The sequence below is a fragment of the Eurosta solidaginis genome, chromosome 4 (assembly GCF_040869045.1).
Source record: "Eurosta solidaginis isolate ZX-2024a chromosome 4, ASM4086904v1, whole genome shotgun sequence".
Classification (NCBI taxonomy): domain Eukaryota; kingdom Metazoa; phylum Arthropoda; class Insecta; order Diptera; family Tephritidae; genus Eurosta; species Eurosta solidaginis.
Window position 1 is genome coordinate 55,534,674 of NC_090322.1, and position 18,544 is coordinate 55,553,217.

Consider the following 18,544-nt stretch of genomic DNA (forward strand, 5'->3'; position numbering starts at 1 on the left):
GGGTCCCCAAATTATCCCGTATTAGTCGAGAAAAAGTCCCGAAATGACCCCGACGGTATCTCGGACGAACCCCGGAAACTATGCAGAAATGATCCCGAAATGACCCGTCGATCTCCCCGACTGATCCCGGAAACTATGCAGAAATGATGCCGGAAAGGTCTTCAAATGATCTCCTAATAGTCCCGAAATGATCCCCGACGAATCCCGAAAGCTATGCAGAAATGATCCCGGAAAGGTCTTCAAATGATCCCCTAATAGTCCCGAAATGATCCCTAACGGATCCCGAAAACCATCCAGAAATGATGCCGGAAGGGACCCCAAATGATCCCGAAAAAGTCGCGAAATGACCCCGACGGGATCCCGGACGGATCACGAAAACCATCCAGAAATGATGGCGGAAGGGGCCCAAAATGACCCCGAAAAAGTCCCGTAGTGATCCCGGAAACAGTAAAGAATTTATCTCACAAAGGTACGCAAATTATCCCGAAAATACCCCGACGGGATGCCGGACGGATCCCGAAAGCTATCCAAAAATGATGCCGAAAAGGTCCCCAAATGATCGCGAAATAGTTCCGAAATTATCCCGGAATAGTCCCGAAAATGTCCCAAAATAACCCCGACGGGATCCCGGACGGATCCCGAAAACTATACAGAAATTATCCCGGAAGGGTCCCAAAATGATCCCGAAATAGTCCCGAAAAAGTCCCGAAATGACCCCGGCGGGATCCCGGACGGATCCCGAAAACCATCCAGAAATTACACCGGAAGGGTCTCGATATGACCCTAGCGGGATTACAAATAAGTTGAAGCTAATTATAAAACCGTGTTAATAAGGCAGCAGGCGCGTTGGAGCGAATGAAGAGTTACATAGAAACATACAGGTAAATCTAATAAAAACAATTAACGGAGGGCGGATGGCGGGAGTAGAAGGAGAGGACCACTGATCGTTCCTCCAAAATTGTCTAGATCTCGATCTGTATGTGCCAGATACCAAAAACTATTGATTTAGGAGAAAAGTTATATATTGAGTTATAACAATTTATAGATTTTTACACCAGAGGGGGAGATAAAGGGGGGAGGGGGTGGAGGGTGTCACTGCTCACTTTGTAAGCCCTCGAATTATTTGACCCCTTGATTCTGTGATATTGGTGAAGGTCAGTATACGTAAAGTTATAATGTGTAAAAATTATTAAAAAGTAATTGCTCGAAGGGGTCGTGGGACCCCCACCCCTCTTTCCATGTTCGAAAAAAATTTCGCTAGTAGACTATTGTCTGTGTCCCAAATTTCATCAAAATCCGTGTAGCCATTCTGGCGTGATTCAGTCGCAAAGACGAAAAAATATAATAATTAAATTATAACTGTTCCTAGGGGGCGGGACCACGCCCATTTTGAAAAATATATAGCTAGTAGATCCTTCTCTACTATTGGCTATATGTGTGCAAAATTTCATCCAAATCGGTCCAGCCGTTCTTGCGTGATTGAGTCACAAAGACAAACGTCTGGACAAACATCCAAACATCCAAACTTTGCCATTTATAATATATGTATATACTAGCCTTTACCCGCGGCCCCGTCCGCAAGGAGAAATTTAAATATATGGGCTAGTCGCGTTAGCCTACTTAGCAAGTTATCTGTTTAAAAAAATTTTTTTTTTGTCTAATGCATTTTATTTTTGTAATTGAGTAAAAAAAAGAACTAAATGAGTTGATAACCTGATAGCATCCCAAATGATCCCGAAATTATCCAGAAAAAGCTACGAAATGACCCCCACGCTATCGCGGACGGATCCCGAAAACCATCCAGAAATGCCCCGGAAGGGTCTCCAAAAGTTCCCGGAATAGTCCCAAAAAAACCAGAAATGACAACCACACGATTCTAGACGTATCCAGAGAACCACACAGAAATGATCCCTGAAGGTGTTCCAAAATGATCCCGAAAAGGTTCCGAAATGACCATGACGGGCTCCCGGGCGGATCTCAAAAACCATCCAGAAAATATTCAGGAAGGGTCCCTAAATTATCCCGACATACTCCAGAAAAAGTTCCGAAATGGCTCCGAGGGGATCCACGACGGATCGCGAAAAACATACAGAAATGAACCCGGAAGGGTCCCAAATTGATCCCGAAATAGTCCGGAAATGACCCAAATGGGATCCCGCACAGATCCAGAAATGATCCCGGAAGGGTCCAAAAACTATCCCGGAAAAGTAACAAAAAATCCCGAAATGGCTCCTACGGCATCGCGGACGGATCCAGAAATGATCTCGGAAGGGTCCCCAAATGATCCCAAAATGGTCCCGAAACGACCCTGATGGATCCGGCAAACCATCAAGAAATTATGCCGGAAGGGTCCCCAAATGATCCCGAAATAATACAGAAAAAGTCACGAAACGACCCCTAGAGGATCCCCAAATGATCCCGTATTAGCCCCGAAAAGGTCCCGTAATAACCCCGACGGGATCCCGAGCAAATCCCGAAAACCATCCAGAAATAATGCCGGAAGGGATCCCAAATTATTCCGACAAAGTCCCGCATTGATTCCGACGGGATCCCGAACGGATACCGAAAATCATCCAGAAGTGATGCCGGAAAGGTCCTCAAATGATCACCTGATAGTCCCGAAATTAGCCTTAAGGGGCCCTTTACGGATCCCGTAAACCATCCAGAAACGATCCCTATATAGTCCCAAAGAAGTCCCGAAATGACCCTGACGGGATCTCGAACGCATCCCTAAATGACCCTGACGGGATCCCCAACAGATCCCGAAATCCATCCAGAAATGATCTTGGGAGGGACCCCAAATGATCCCGAAAAAGTCCCGCAATGAATCCGACGGGATCCTGAACGGATACCGAAAACCATCCAGAAGTGATGCCGGAAAGGTCCTCAAATGATCACCTAATAGTCCCAAAATGACCCTGACGGCATCCCGGACTGATCCCGAAATCCATCCAGAAATGATCTTGGGAAGGTCCCAAAATTATCCCGAAATAGTCTCGGAAAAGTCCAGAAATGACCCTGACGGGTTCCCGGACGAATCCTGAAAGCCATCTTTAAATGATCCCGAAAAAGTCCCGAAATGACCCCTACGGGACCCCGAAAGGATCCCGAAAACTATCCAGAAATGATGTCGGAAAGGTCCTTAAATGATCTCCTAATAGTTCCGAAAAGACACTGACGGAATCCCTAACGGATCCCGATAACTATCTAGAAATGATGCCGAAAGGGCCCGCAAATGATCCTGTATTAGTCGAGAAAAAGTCCCGAAATGACCCTGACGGGATGCCGGATGAATCCCAAAAACCATCCAGAAATGATGCCGGAAGGGACCCCAAATGATCCCGAAAAAGTCCCGCAATTATTCCGACGGGATCCTGAACGGATACCGAAAACCATGTAGAAGTGATGCCGGAAAGGTCCTCAAATGATCACCTAATAGTCCCAAAATGATCCTGACGGCAACCCGGACAGATCCCAAAATCCATCCAGAAATGATCTTGGGAGGGTCCCAAAATGATCCCGAAATAGTCTCGGAAAAGTCCAGAAATTACCTGACGGGATCCCGGACGAATCCTGAAAACCAATCTTAATTGTTGCCGAAAAAGTCCCGAAATGACCCTGATGGTCCTCAAATGATCTCCTAATAGTTCCGAAAAGACCCTGACGGGATCCGTTCGGGACAACTATCCAGAAATGATACAGAAAGGGCCCGCAAATTATCCCGTATTAGTTGAGTAAAAGTCCCGAAATGACCCCGACGGGATGCCGGACGAATCCCAAAAACCATACAGAAATGATGCCGGAAACCCCCGGACCCCAAATGATCCCGAAAAAGTCCCGCAATTATTCCGACGGGATCCTGAACGGATACCGAAAACCATCCAGAAGTGATGCCGGAAAGGTCCTCAAATGATCACCTAATAGTCCCAAATGACCCTGACGGCATCCCGGACAGATCCCGAAATCCATCCAGAAATGATCTTGGGAAGGTCCCAAAATGATCCCGAAGTAGTCCCGAAATGACCGCGACGGGATCCCGAAAGGATTCCGAAAACTATCCAGAAATGATGCCGGAAAGGTCCTCAAATGATCCCATAATAGTCCCGAAATGACCGTGACGGGATCCCGAACGGATCCCGACAACTATCAAGAAATGATGCCGAAAGGGTCCGCAAATGATCCCGTATTAGTCGAGAAAATGTCCCGAAAGGACCTCGACGGGATCCCGGACGAATCCCAAAAACCATTCAGAAATGATGCCGGTAGGTATCCCAAATGATCCCGAAATAGTCCCGAAATGACCTCGTCGGCATCCCGAAAGTTATCCAGAAATGATGCCGGAAAGGTCCCCAAATGATCCCCTAATAGTCCCGATATTACCCTGATGGGATCCCGGACGGATCCAGAAAACCATGCCGAAAGGGTTCCCAAATGATCCCGTATTAGTCGCGAAAAAGTCCCGAAATGACCCCGACGGGATCCCGGACGGATCCCGAAAACCATCCAGAAATGATGCCGAAAGGGTTCCCAAATGATCCCGTATTAGTCGCGAAAAAGTCCCGAAATGACCCCGACGGGATCCCGGACGGATCCCGAAAACCATCCAGAAATGATGCCGGAAGAGCCCCCAAATGATCCCGAAAAAGTCCCCAAATGATCCCGACGAGATCCCGGACGGATCCCGAAAACCATCCAGAAATGATGCCGCAAGAGCCCCCAAATGATCCCGAAAAAGTCCCCAAATGACCCCGACGAGATCCGAAACGGATCCCGAAAACCATCCAGAAATGATGCCGAAAGGGTTCCCAAATGAACCCATATTAGTCGCGAAAAAGTCCCGAAATGACCCCGACGGGATCCCGGACGGATCCCGAAAACGATCCAGAAATGATGCCGGAAGAGCCCCCAAATGATCCCGAAAAAGTCCCCAAATGACCCCGACGAGATCTCGGACGGATCCCGAAAACCATCCAGAAATGATGCCGGAAGAGCCCCCAAATGATCCCGAAAAAGTCCCCAAATTACTCCGACGAGATCCCGGACGGATCCCGAAAACCATCCAGAAATGATGCCGAAAGGGTCCCCAGATGATCCCGTATTAGTCGCGAAAATGTCCCGAAATGACCCCGACGGGAAGCCGGACGAATCTCGAAGACCATCCAGAAATGATGCCTAAAGGGGCCCAAAATAACCCCGAAAAAGTCCCGTAATGATCCCGGCAACCATCAAGAATTTATCTCTCGAAGGCACGCAAATGATCCCGAAGTACCCCGACGGGTTCCCGGACTGATCCCGAAAACCATCCAGAAATGATGCCGGAAGGGTCCCCAAATGATCGCGAAATAATCCCGAAATGATTCCGGAATAGTCCCGAAAATGTCCCAAAATAACCCCGACGGGATCCCGGAAGGATCCCGAAAACATTACAGAAATGATCCCGGAAGGGTCCCAAAATGATCCCGAAAAAGTCCCGAAATTACCCCGGCGGGATCCCGGACGAATCCCGAAAACCGTCCAGAAATGACCCCGCAAGGGTCTCCATATGAGGTGAAGCTAATTACAAAACCATGTTAATAAGGCAGCAGGCGTAGGAGCGAATGAAAAGTTACATAGAAACATACAGGTAAAGCTAATAAAAGCGTGCTGATAAAAACAATTGAAGGAGGGCGGATGGCGGGAGTAAAAGGAGAGGACCACTGATCGTTCCTCCAAAATTGTCTAGATCTCGATCTGCATGTGCCAGATACCAAAAACTATTGATTTAGGTGAAAATTTATATTGAGTTATAACAATTTATGGATTTTACACCAGAGGGGGAGATAAAGGGGGGCGGGCGGAGGGTGTCACTGCTTAGTTTGTAAGCCCTCGACTTATTTGACCCCTTGAGTCTGTGATATTGGTGAAGGCCAGTATACGTAAAGTTATAATGTGTAAAAATTATGAAAAATAATTTCTCGAAGGGTCGTGGGACCCCCACCCGTCTTTCCATGTTCGAAAAAAATTTCGCTAGTAGACTACTGTCTGTGTCCCAAATTTCATCAACATCCGTGTAGCCATTCTGGCGTGATTCAGTCGCAAAGGCGAAAAAATATAATAATTACATTATAACTGTTCCTAGGGGGCGGGAACCACGCCCCTTTTGAAAAATATATAGCTAGTAGATCCTTCTAGACTATTGGCTATATGTGTGCAAAATTTCATCCAAATCGGATCAGCCGTTCTTGCGTTATTGAGTCACAAAGACAAACGTCTGGACAAACATCCAAACATCCAAACATCCAAACATCTAAACATCCAAACATCCAAACATCTTAACATCCAAACTTTCCCATTTATAATATATATTAGATAGATTAGATATTAGATGCGTCCGATCTCTAAAATTTTACCAGACAATAGCCGTGTTTTTTAACACGCGTATATCCGTTTACGTTTAAACTTTATATTGACTGCTAAGAGACAAACTATAAATACACCTCTGAAATTGCTGCGCATACATTTTGTCCTACTAAATTTCAATACGCATTATACTCAGATGTAACTGAAATATGTGTCTTTGTTTCACCCTCTACACTAATTCTATGTATTCTATGTGTGTCCACAATTCATCGCAACTGATTCAGCTATATGTTATACCCTATGGCCATCAGAGCGTTGCGTCTCCGCTTTTCGGTACACCCTGTTGCTGTAGCTAGTTGGGTCTCCTAAGCCGCTAGATGGGTCTCCTAAGCATTATCTAAGCGAAGATAGGCGTTTTTTACACGCGCAAACGAAACGTATACGCGCGTGTTAAAAAACACGGCTAATATATACTATATACGTAATCGGGTGAAATTTGAAGCTTAGAGCTAAAAAAAATGGTATATAAATTGTGCAATATTTCTTATCTGAACAATCGGTTATATGGGATATATGCTATATATACCACCGATCTATACAATTTTCCAGAAAACAATGTATGTCCTATACCTAAGCATTTGGTGGAATTTGAAGTTTCTAACTGATAAATTGAGGAAGATATTACAATAAAAGCTCCTTGTCTGAAAAATCGGTTGTATGGGGAATATATTCTATTGTATTCCGATCCATGTCTAATCCGACACCAAGATATACCATCTGACAAAATTTCGTTCAGATTTCTCAAAAATTTGAGGAATAGTTTGCATTGAAACATACAGACGGACACACGGACATTGGTACATCGACTCAGATCTTCATCCTCATCAATTCAGTATACTTATTATTTTGAGGTTCGTGACAAACTTAATACTTTAACGGAATTTGTTCCTCCAAGCAGATATTTAGGTGATAATTGACTTTAACGCTTTGAATTTCCTTTTATTTCAACAATTTTCTGAACTTTTTTTCAATTAAATGTTTCTCGTTTCCTTAACTTGAAAAAAAATTTTATTGTTGCGACTGTTTATCATATATATATTTTTGTTCCTGGATTTATATTTGTTTACCAAATCAAATCAAATTAATTTCGCCTATTGTTATGATATTTGTTTAGTATTTTGGGTATACTAAAAGCTTTTGGATCTTATTGTACTAATATCTTTCTAATATGTGACCCGGTCTATGAAAAGGTGGCTTATGACTCAAAAAAGAAATTGCGAGAAACAGCTGTTAAAGATAAACAATGCCTTTCTTCAGTTTCTTAGTAGTTTTTCTTTTGCATTATAGGCAGTCATGCCCAAAAGGCAACCAAAAAAGGCAAAAGAGCATAAATGAGATAAGTTCGTGTGTGTATATAAAGAGCGATGTTTTTTTCAATGCAAAGCACAAACCAGTTTCTGACCGAGTGCTCAGATTTAAAAGCAATGCTGAACGAGTAGGACGTGTGCCGCTTGTGAATAATGTCTGTCGAAGATGAATTTAGCGAGGTTTTTCAAACATATTTCTGTGAAAACGAAGAGAATGATGACGATTCTGTCGATGATGTTGGTATCAATTACTAGGAAGAACTACAAGCATTGTTTCAAGCTGAATGTCAAATGGAAGTGGATGAAAATATCACCTCCAGAACACTTCTAAGCAAGTTAGGACTTTCTAGTTTTCACCACGTGAAAGAGCGTCTCAAAAACTATCGAAACCAGAAAAAAAAGTGGTAAAATTTTTTTTTAGTCATAAGCCACCTTTTCATAGACCGGGTCACATATATTGATGAAATGAATTGTTGTTAATAATATCAACTTACATACCTCTGTCTCATATACGCTTTTACTTAAAATGTCTTCAGTCTCCGTTTCCTCAATAATATCCATTTCTGCCAAAAGATCAGAGTTGTCATTTTCATAGTGAGTGCTAGTCTGGTACTTGAAAATATTAAAACATTTTTACTTATGAATTGAGATGATTATTGGCAGCTTAAAAACATATACTTAAGCGACATTTTCCATAAATATAATACAAAAAACAGATCGGTACTTTGTGTGAGGATGAGAGGTTTCACGTTTCTTGTGGTCCACATGAGAAAGCTATGACCAGGCATAACTTGATGCAATTTGAAGTTTCTAGCTGTTAAACAGGGACAGAAATGACGAAAAGCTCCTTATCTGAACAGTCGATTTGTATGGAGTATATACTATATACTAGCCTTTACCCGCGGCCCCGTCCGCAAGGAGAAAATAAAATATATGTGCTATTCACGTTAGCCTGCTTATCAAGTTGTCTGTTTAAAAATTGCTTCTGTCAATGTATTTTATTTTTTAATACATTAAAAAAAAAGAGTTAAATGAGCTGATAGGCACGCTTACATGAATAGTACAATACTTTTTTTTCGAATTAAAAAAATACATTTTGTTTTTAAGTTAAATTAATTGATATAACAGGGGTGAAAGAATTACTACTCATAGAACAAAGGAGTGATACTACAATTAGCTAAAACCAAAAAGAATTTTTTAAATGAAAGTAGTGTTGCTTTTCGTGTGTTTAGTTGGTTAAAATATTACAAAAATTGTAATTATAGTTGTAACAGTTCGTTACAGGATTCCTTTAAAAATAAAACGAAAAAGCTGTGTTAGATATTAAAGATAAAACATACCGAATTTTAATTACGAATAAATTGCAGTAAATCCACGGCAATGTGTGCTGAATTACCGGTTTCGAAGAGACCTAAAATGATCCCGGAAGAGTCCCTGAATGACACCAAAATAGTCACGAAATGATGCCGACGGGATCCCGGACAAATCCCGAAAACTATCCAGAAATGATGCCGGAAGGGTCCCAAAATATTCCCGAAGTAGTCACGAAAAGTCCCGAAATGACCCTGACGGGATCCCGGACGGATCGCGAAAACCATCCAGAATTGATTACCGAACGGTCCGAAAATGATCCCGAAATAGTCCGGAAAAAGTCCCGAAAAAACTGCAACGGGATCCTGAACAAATCCCGAAAATCACCCAGAAATTATCCCGGAGGGGTCCCAAAATGATTCCGAAATAGTCACGAAAAAGGCCCGAAATGACCCTGACGAGATCCCGAAAACCATCCAAAAATGACTGGAGGGATCCCCAAATGATCCCGAAATGACCCTGAAGGGATCCCCGAGGGATCCCGGAAACTATCCAGAAATGATGCCCGAAAGGTGCCCCAATGATCCCCCATATAGTCCCGAAATTACCCTGACAAGGTCCCGGATGGATCCCGAAAACCTTCCAGAATGATGGCGAAAGGGTCCCCAAATGATCCCGTATTATTCGCGAATAGTCCGCGAAATGATCCCGGAAGGGGGCCCCATAATAATCCCGAAAAAGTAACAAAAAAAATCCCGAAATGAAATCCCGAAAGGACCCCGACGGGATCCCGGACGGATACCGAAAACCATCCAAAAATAATCCCAAAATAGTCCCGAAATGACCCTGACGGGATCTCGAACGGATCCCTAAATGATCCTAACGGGATGACGGACAGATCCCGAAATCCATCTAGGAATGACCTTGGAAGGGTCCCAAAATGATCCTGAAATAGTCTCGGAAAAGACCAGAAATTACCCTGACGGGATCTCGGACGGATCCTGAAAACCATGCTTAAATGATCCCGAAAAAGACCCGAAATGAACCTGACGGGATCCCGTACGGATCCCGAAAACCAACCAGAAATGATGCCGGTAGGTACCCAAATGATCCCGAAATAGTCCCGAACTTACCCGACCGGATCCGGGACGGATCCCGAAAACCAACCAGAAATGATGCCGGTAGGTACCCCAAATGATCCCGAAATGACCCCGTCGGGATCCCGAGCGGATCCCTAAAACTATCCAGAAATGATGCCGAAAAGGGCCCAAATTATCCCCTAATGGTCCTAAAATGACCCCAACGGCTCCCGGATGCCGAAATGGTTCCTAAATTATCCCGTATTATTCGAGAAAAAGTCCCGAAATTACTCCGACGGGATAACGGACGGATCCCGAAAACCATGTATAAATGATGCCGGAAGGTGCACCAAATGATCCCGGAATAGTCCCGAAATTAACCCAACGGGATCCCGGAGGGATCCCTAAAACCATCCAGAAATGATGCTGGAAGGGACCCCAAAAAATCCCGAAAAAGTATCGAAATGACCCCGACGGGATCCCGGACGGACACCGAAATCCATCCAGAAATGATGCCGGTAGGTACCCCAAAGTGATCCCGAAATAGTCCCAAAATGACCGTCGGGATTCCGAACGGATCCCCAAAACTATCCAGAAATGATGCCGGAAAGGTCTTCAAATGATCCCCTAATAGTCTCGAAATCACCCTGAGGGAATCCCGGACGAATCCCGAAAACCATCCAGAAATGATGCCGAAAGGGTCCTCAAATTATCCCGTATTAGTCGAGAAAAAGTCCCGAAATGACCCCGACGGAATCCCGGACGAATCCCTAAAACAATCCAGAAATGATGCCGAAAGGGCCCCCAAATGATCCCGTATTAGTCGAGAAAGTCCCGAAATGATCCCGACGGGATCCCGGACGAATCCCGAAAGCCATCCAGAAATGATGCCGGAAGAGACCCCAAAAAAGTTCCGAAATGACCCCGACGGGAACCTGGACGGATACCGAAAACCATCTAGAAATAATGCCGGTAGGTACCCAAAAATGATCCCGAAATAGTCCCAAAATGATCCCATATTAGTCGAGAAAAAGTCCCGAAATGACCCCGACGGTATCTCGGACGAACCCCGGAAACTATGCAGAAATGATCCCGAAATGACCCCGTCGATCTCTCCGACTGATCGCGGAAACTATGCAGAAATGATGCCGGAAAGGTCTTCAAATGATCTCCTAATAGTCCCGAAATGATCCCCGACGAATCCCGAAAGCTATGCAGAAATGATGCCGGAAAGGACTTCAAATGATCCCCTAATAGTCCCGCAATGATCCCTAACGTATCCCGAAAACCATCCAGAAATGATGCCGGAAGGGACCCCAAATGATCCCGAAAAAGTCGCGAAATGACCCCGACGGGATCCCGGACGGATCACGAAAACCATCCAGAAATGATGGCGGAAGGGACCCAAAATGACCCCAAAAAAGTCCCGTAGTGATCGCGGAAACAGTAAAGAATTTATCTCACAAAGGTACACAAATTATCCCGAAAATACCCCGACGGGATGCCGGACGGATCCCGAAAGCCATCCAGAAATGATGCCGGAAAGGTCCCCAAATGATCGCGAAATAGTTCCGAAATTATCCCGGAATAGTCCCGAAAATGTCCCAAAATAACCCCGACGGGATCCCGGACGGATCCCGAAAACTATACAGAAAATGATCCCGAAATAGTCCCGAAATGACCCCGGCGGGATCCCGGACGGATCCCGAAAACCATCCAGAAATTACACCGGAAGGGTCTCGATATGACCCTAGCGGGATTACAAATAAGTTGAAGCTAATTATAAAACCGTGTTAATAAGGCAGCAGGCGCGTTGGAGCGACTGAAGGGTTACATAGAAACATACAGGTAAAGCTAATAAAAACAATTGACGGAGGGCGGATGGCGGGAGTAGTAGGAGGACCAGTGATCGTTCCTCCAAAATTGTCTAGATCTCGATCTGCATGTGCCAGATACCAAAAACTATTGATTTAGGAGAAAAGTTATATTGAGTTATAACAATTTATAGATTTTTACACCAGAGGGGGAGATAAAGGGGGGAGGGGGTGGAGGGTGTCACTGCTCACTTTGTAAGCCCTCGACTTATTTGACCCCTTGAGTCTGTGATATTGGTGAAGGTCAGTATACGTAAAGTTATAATGTGTAAAAATTATTAAAAAGTAATTGCTCGAAGGGGTCGTGGGACCCCCACCCCTCTTTCCATGTTCGAAAAAAATTTCGCTAGTAGACTATTGTCTGTGTCCCAAATTTCATCAAAATCCGTGTAGCCATTCTGGCGTGATTCAGTCGCAAAGACGAAAAAATATAATAATTAAATTATAACTGTTCCTAGGGGGCGGGGACCACGCCCCTTTTGAAAAATATATAGCTAGTAGATCCTTCTAGACTATTGATTATATGTGTGCAAAATTTCATCCAAATCGGTACAGCCGTTCTTGCGTGATTGAGTCACAAAGACAAACGTCTGGACAACCATCCAAACATTCAAACATCCAAACATCCAAACTTTGCCATTTATAATATACTAGCCTTTACCCGCGGCCCCGTCCGCAAGGAGAAAATAAAATATATGTGCTATTCACGTTAGCCTGCTTATCAAGTTGTCTGTTTAAAAATTTTTGCTGTCAATGTATTTTATTTTTTAATACAGTAAAAAAAAAAAACTAACTGAGCTGATGGGCACGCTTACATGAATAGTACAATACACTTTTTTCGAATTAAAAAAAATACATTTTGTTTCTAAGTTAAATTAATTGATATGACAGGGGTGAAAGAATTACTACTCATAGAACAAAGGAGTGAAACTACAATTAGCTAAAACCAAAAAGAAGTTTTTAAATGAAAGCAGTGTTGCTTTTTCGGGTATTTAGTTGGTTAAAATATTACAAAAATTTTAATTATAGTTGTAATAGTTCGTACAGGATTCATTTAAAAATAGAACGAAAAAGCTGTGATATATTAAAGATAAAACATACCGAATTTTAATTACGAATAATTTGCCGTAAATCCACGGCCATGTGTGCTGAATTACCGGTTACGAAGAGACCTAAAATGATCCCGGAAGTGTCCCTAAATGACATCAAATAGTCACGAAATGATGCCGACGGGATCCTGGACAAATCTCGAAAACTATCCAGAAATGATGCCGGAAGGGTCCCAAAATAATCCCGAAGTAGTCACGAAAAGTCTCGAAATGACCCTGACGGGATCCCAGACGGATCCCGAAAACCATCCAGATTTGATTCCTGAACGGTCCGCAAATGATCCCGATATAGTCCGAAAAAGTCCCGAAAAAACTCTGACGGGATCCCGGACAAATCCCGAAAATCGCCCAGAAATTATCCCGGAAGAGTCCCAAAATGATTCCGAAATAGTAGTCACGAAAAAGGCCCGAAATGACCCTGACGGGATCCCGAAAACCATCCAGAAATGACTCTGGAGGGATCCCCAAATGATCCAGGAAAAGTCCACAAACCATCCAGAATTGATCTCTGAAGGTTCCGCAAATGATCCCGAAATAGTCCCGAAAGTCACGAAAAACTCAGACCCATCCCGAAAATCATGAAGAAATTATCCTGGAAGGGTCCCAAAATTACCCCGAAATAACTCCGACGGGATCCCGGACAGATCCCGAAAATCATCCAGAACTGAGCTCTGAAACGTCCGCAAATAATCCAGAAATAGTCCGGAAAAAGTCCCGAAAAAACTCCGTCGGGATCCCGGACAGATCCCGAAAATCACCCAGAAATTATGCCGGAGGGGTCCCAAAATGATTCCGAAATAGTCCCGAAAAAGTCCCGAAATGACCTTGAGGGGATCCCAGACCGATACCGAAAACCATCCAGAATTGATCTCTAAAGGGTCCGCAATTTATCCTCCCAGATAAAGTCGCGAAAAAACTACGAAGAGATCGCGAAAATCATAGAGAAATTATCCCGGAAGGGTCCCAAAATGATCCCGAAATAGTCCCGAAAAGGCGCGAAATAACCCTGACGGGATCCCGGACGGATCCCGAAAACCACCCATAAATGATCTTTAAGGGCAACTGACCCCGAAATAGTCGTGAAAAAGTCCCGAAATTACCCCGACGGGATCCCGAAAACCATCCAGAAATTATTCCTGAAGGATCCCCAAATGATCCAAGAACAGTCTCGAAATTCCCTGACATTTTCCCGAAAAAGTAAAAAAATAAACCCGACGGGATGATGCCGGAAGGGACCCCAAATGATCCCGAAATTCCCCCGATGGGATCCCGGACGGATCCCGGATCATCCAGAAATGATGCCGGTTGGTACCACAAAATGATCCCGAAATAGGCCAGAAATGACCCCGTCGGGATCCCGGACGGATCCCCAAAAGTATACAGAAATGATGCTGGAAGGTGAAATGATCCCCTTAAAGAAAGATGAAAAATGAAATGATGCCCTTATAGTTCCGAAATGATCCTGACGGGATTCCCGACGGATCCCGGAAACTATCCAGAAATGATGCCGGAAAGGTTCCCAAGTTATCCCCAAATAGTCCCAAAATTACCCTGACGGTATCCCGGACGGATCACGAAAACCATCCGGAAATGATGGCGAAAGGGTCCCCAAATGATCCCGCATTAGTCGCGGGTTCCGAAATGACCCTGACGGGATCCCCGAAGGATCCCGGAAACTATCCAGAAATGATACCGGAAAGGTTCCCAAGTTATCCCCAAAATGCCGGACGGATACCGAAAACCATCTAGAAAAGTGGCCGGAAGATACCCCAAATGATCCCGAAAAAGTCCTGAAATGATCCAGACGGGATCCCGGACGTATCCCGAAAACTATCCATCTAGGTACCCCAAATGATCCCGAAATAGTCCCGAAATGACCCCGCCGGGATCACGGGCGGATCCCGAAAAGTCATGAAATGACCCCGACGGGATCCCGTACGGATCCCGAAAATCATCCAGAAATGATGAAGGTAGGTACCCAAATGATCCCGAAATAGTCCCGAAATTATCCCGATGGGACCCCGGACGGATCCCGAAAACCAACCAGAAATGATGCCGGTAGGTACCCCAAATGGTCCCAATATGACCCCGTCGGGATCCCGAACGGATCCCTAAAACTATACAGAAATGATGACGGAAAGGTCCCCAAATAACCCCCTAATAGTGCCGAAATTACGCCGACGGAATCCCGGATGGATCCGGAAAACATCCAGAAATGATGCCGGAGGAGACCCCCAATGATCCCGCTAAAGTCCCAAAATGACCCCAACAGGGTCCCGGACGGATCCCGTAAACCATCCAGAAATGATGCCGGTAGGTACCCCAAATGGTCCCGATATGACCCCGTCGGGATCCCGAACGGATCCCTAAAACTATCCAGAAATGATGCCGAAAGGGTCCCCAACTTATCCTGTATTAGTCGATAAAAAGTCCCGAAATGACATCGACGGTATCCCGGACGGATCCCGAAAACCATCTAGAAATGATGCCGGAAGAGACCCCAAATGATCCCGCAAAGGTCCCAAAATGACCCCGACAGGTTCCCGGACGGATCCCGAAAACCATCCAGAAATGATGCCGGGAGAGACCCCAAATGATCCCGCAAAAGTCCCAAAATGACCCCGACAGGATCCCGGACGGATCCCGTAAACCATCCAGAAATGATGCCGGAAGAGAACCCAAATGATCCATCAAAAGGCCCAAAATGACCCCGACAGGATCCCGGACGGATCCCGTAAACCATCCAGAAATGATGCCGGAAGAGACCCCAAATGATCCCGCAAAAGGCCCAAAATGATCCCGGACGGATCCCGAAAACCGTCCAGAAATGATGCCGGAATGGACCCCAAATGGTCCCGGAATGACACCGACGGGATCCCGGACGGATACCGAAAACCATCCACAAATGATGCCGGCAGGTACCCCAAATTATCCCGAAATAGTCCCGAAATGACCCTGACGGGATCGCGGACGGATTCCGAAAACCATCCAGAAATGATGCCATAGGGTCCCCAAATGATCCTGTATTAGTCGAGAAAAAATTCCGAAATGACTCCGACGGGATCCCGGACGGAGCCCGAAAACCATCTAGAATTGATAGCGGAAGGTATCCCAAATGATGCCGAAATAGTCCCGAAATGACATCGACGGGATCCCGGACGGATCCCGAAAACCATCCAGAAATGATGCCGGAGGAGACCCCAAATGATCCCGCTAAAGTCCCAAATTGACCCCGACAGGGTCCCGGACGGATCCCGTAAACCATCCAGAAATGATGCCGGAAGAGACCCCAAACGATCCCGCAAAAGTCCCAAAATAACCCCGACAGGATCCCGGACGGATCCCGAAAACCATCCAGAAATGATGCCGGGAGAGACCCCAAATGATCCGCAAAAGTCCCAAATGACCCCGACAAGATCCCGGACGGATCCCGTAAACCATCCAGAAATGATGCCGGAGGAGACCCCAAATGATCCCGCTAAAGTCCCAAAATGACCCCGACAGGGTCCCGGACGGATCCCGTAAACCATCCAGAAATGATGCCGGAAGAGACCCCAAATGATCCCGCAAAAGTCCCAAAATGACCCCGACAGGATCCCGGACGGATACCGTAAAAAAAAAAAATGATGCCGGAAGAGACCCCAAATGATCCCGCAAAAGTCCCAAAATGACCCCGACAGGGTCCCGGACGGATCCCGTAAACCATCCAGAAATGATACCGGAGGAGACCCCAAATGATCCCGCAAAAGTCCCAAAATGACGCCGACGGGATCCCGGACGGATCCCGTAAACCATCCTCAAATGATGCCGAAAGGTTCCCCAAATGATCCTGTATTAGTCGAGAAAAAGTTCCGAAATGACCCCGACGGGATCCCGGATGGATCCGAAAACCATCTAGAAATGATGCCGGAAGGTACCCAAATGATTCCGTAATAGTCCCGAAATGACATCGACGGGATCCCGGACGGATCCCGAAAACCATCCAGAAATGATGCCGGAAGATACCCAAATGATCCCGCAAAAGTCCCAAATTGACCCCGATAGGATCCCGGACGGATCCCGAAAACCATCCAGAAATGATGCCGGAATGGACCCCAAATGGTCCCGAAATGACACCGACGGGATCCCGGACGGACACCGAAAACCATCCAGAAATGATGCAGGCAGGTACCCCAAATTATCCCGAAATAGTCCCGAAATGACCCTGACGGGATCGCGGACGGATCTCGAAAACCATGCAGAAATGATGCCGGAAGATACCCCTAATGATCCCGAAATAGCCCCGAAATGGTCCCGACGGGATCCCGGACGGATCCCTAAAACCATCCAGGAATGATTACGGAAAGGACCCAAACTGACCCCGAAAAAGTCCCGTAATGATCCCGGAAACCATCAAGAATTTATCTCTCGAAGGTACGCAAATGATCCCGAAAGTACCCCGACGGGATCCCGGACGGATCCCGAAATGATTCCAGAATAGTCCCGAAAATGTCCCAAAATAACCCCGACGGGATCCCGGACGGATCCCGAAAACTATACAGAAATGATCCCGGAAGGGTCCCAAAATGATCCCGAAATAGTCCCGAAATGATTCCAGAATAGTCCCGAAAATGTCCCAAAATAACCCCGACGGGATCCCGGAGGGTCTCGATATGACCCTTACGGGATTACAAATAAGGTGAAGCTAATTATAAAACCATGTTAATAAGGCAGCAGGCGCATTGGAGCGAATAAAAAGTTACATAGAAACATACAGGTAAAGCTAATAAAAGCGTGCTAATAAAAACGATTGATGGAGGGCGGATGGCGGGAGTAGAGGAGAGGACCACTGATCGTTCCTCCAAAATTGTCTAGATCTCGTTCTGTATGTACCAGATACCAAAAACTATTGATTTAGGAGAAAATTTATATTGAATTATAACAATTTATAGATTTTACACCAGAGGGGGAGATAAAGGGGGGAGGGCGGAAGGTATCACTGCTTACTTTGTAAGCCCTCGACTTATTTGACCCCTTGAGTCTGTGATATTGGTGAAGGCCAGTATACGTAAAGTTATAATGTGTAAAAATTATTGAAAAATAATTTTTTGAAGTGGTCGTGGGACCCCCACCCCTCTTTCCATATTCGAAAAGAATTTCGCTAGTAGACTACTGTCTGTGTCCCAAATTTCATCAAAATCCGTGTAGCCATTCTGGCGTGATTCAGTCGCAAAAACGAAAAAATATAATAATTAAATTATAACTGCTCCTAGGGGGCGGGGACCACGCCCCTTTTCAAAAATATATAGTTAGTAGATCCTTCTATACTATTGGCTATATGTGTGCAAAATTTCATCCAAATCGGTCCAGCCGTTCTTGCGTGATTGAGTCACAAAGACAAACGTCTGGACAAACATCCAAACATCCAAACATCCAAACATCCAAACATCTTCACATCCAAACTTTGCCATTTATAATATATATTA

General features: G+C 45.1%; 1 protein-coding gene across 6 annotated transcripts in view; it reads right to left on the reverse strand.

Moving 5' to 3' along the window:
• Nucleotides 1–18,544, reverse strand: part of LOC137249799 (zinc finger protein 892-like) — a 185,026-nt gene that overhangs the window by 100,515 nt on the left and 65,967 nt on the right. For 4 of the 6 annotated variants that reach the window (XM_067781726.1, XM_067781724.1, XM_067781729.1 and 1 more), the window contains exon 7: nucleotides 8,205–8,318. In XM_067781726.1, coding sequence (XP_067637827.1) covers nucleotides 8,205–8,318 — 114 coding nt within the window. The remainder of the gene's footprint in view (nucleotides 1–8,204; nucleotides 8,319–18,544) is intronic. The other 2 variants (XM_067781728.1, XM_067781727.1) reach the window with 1 other exon arrangement.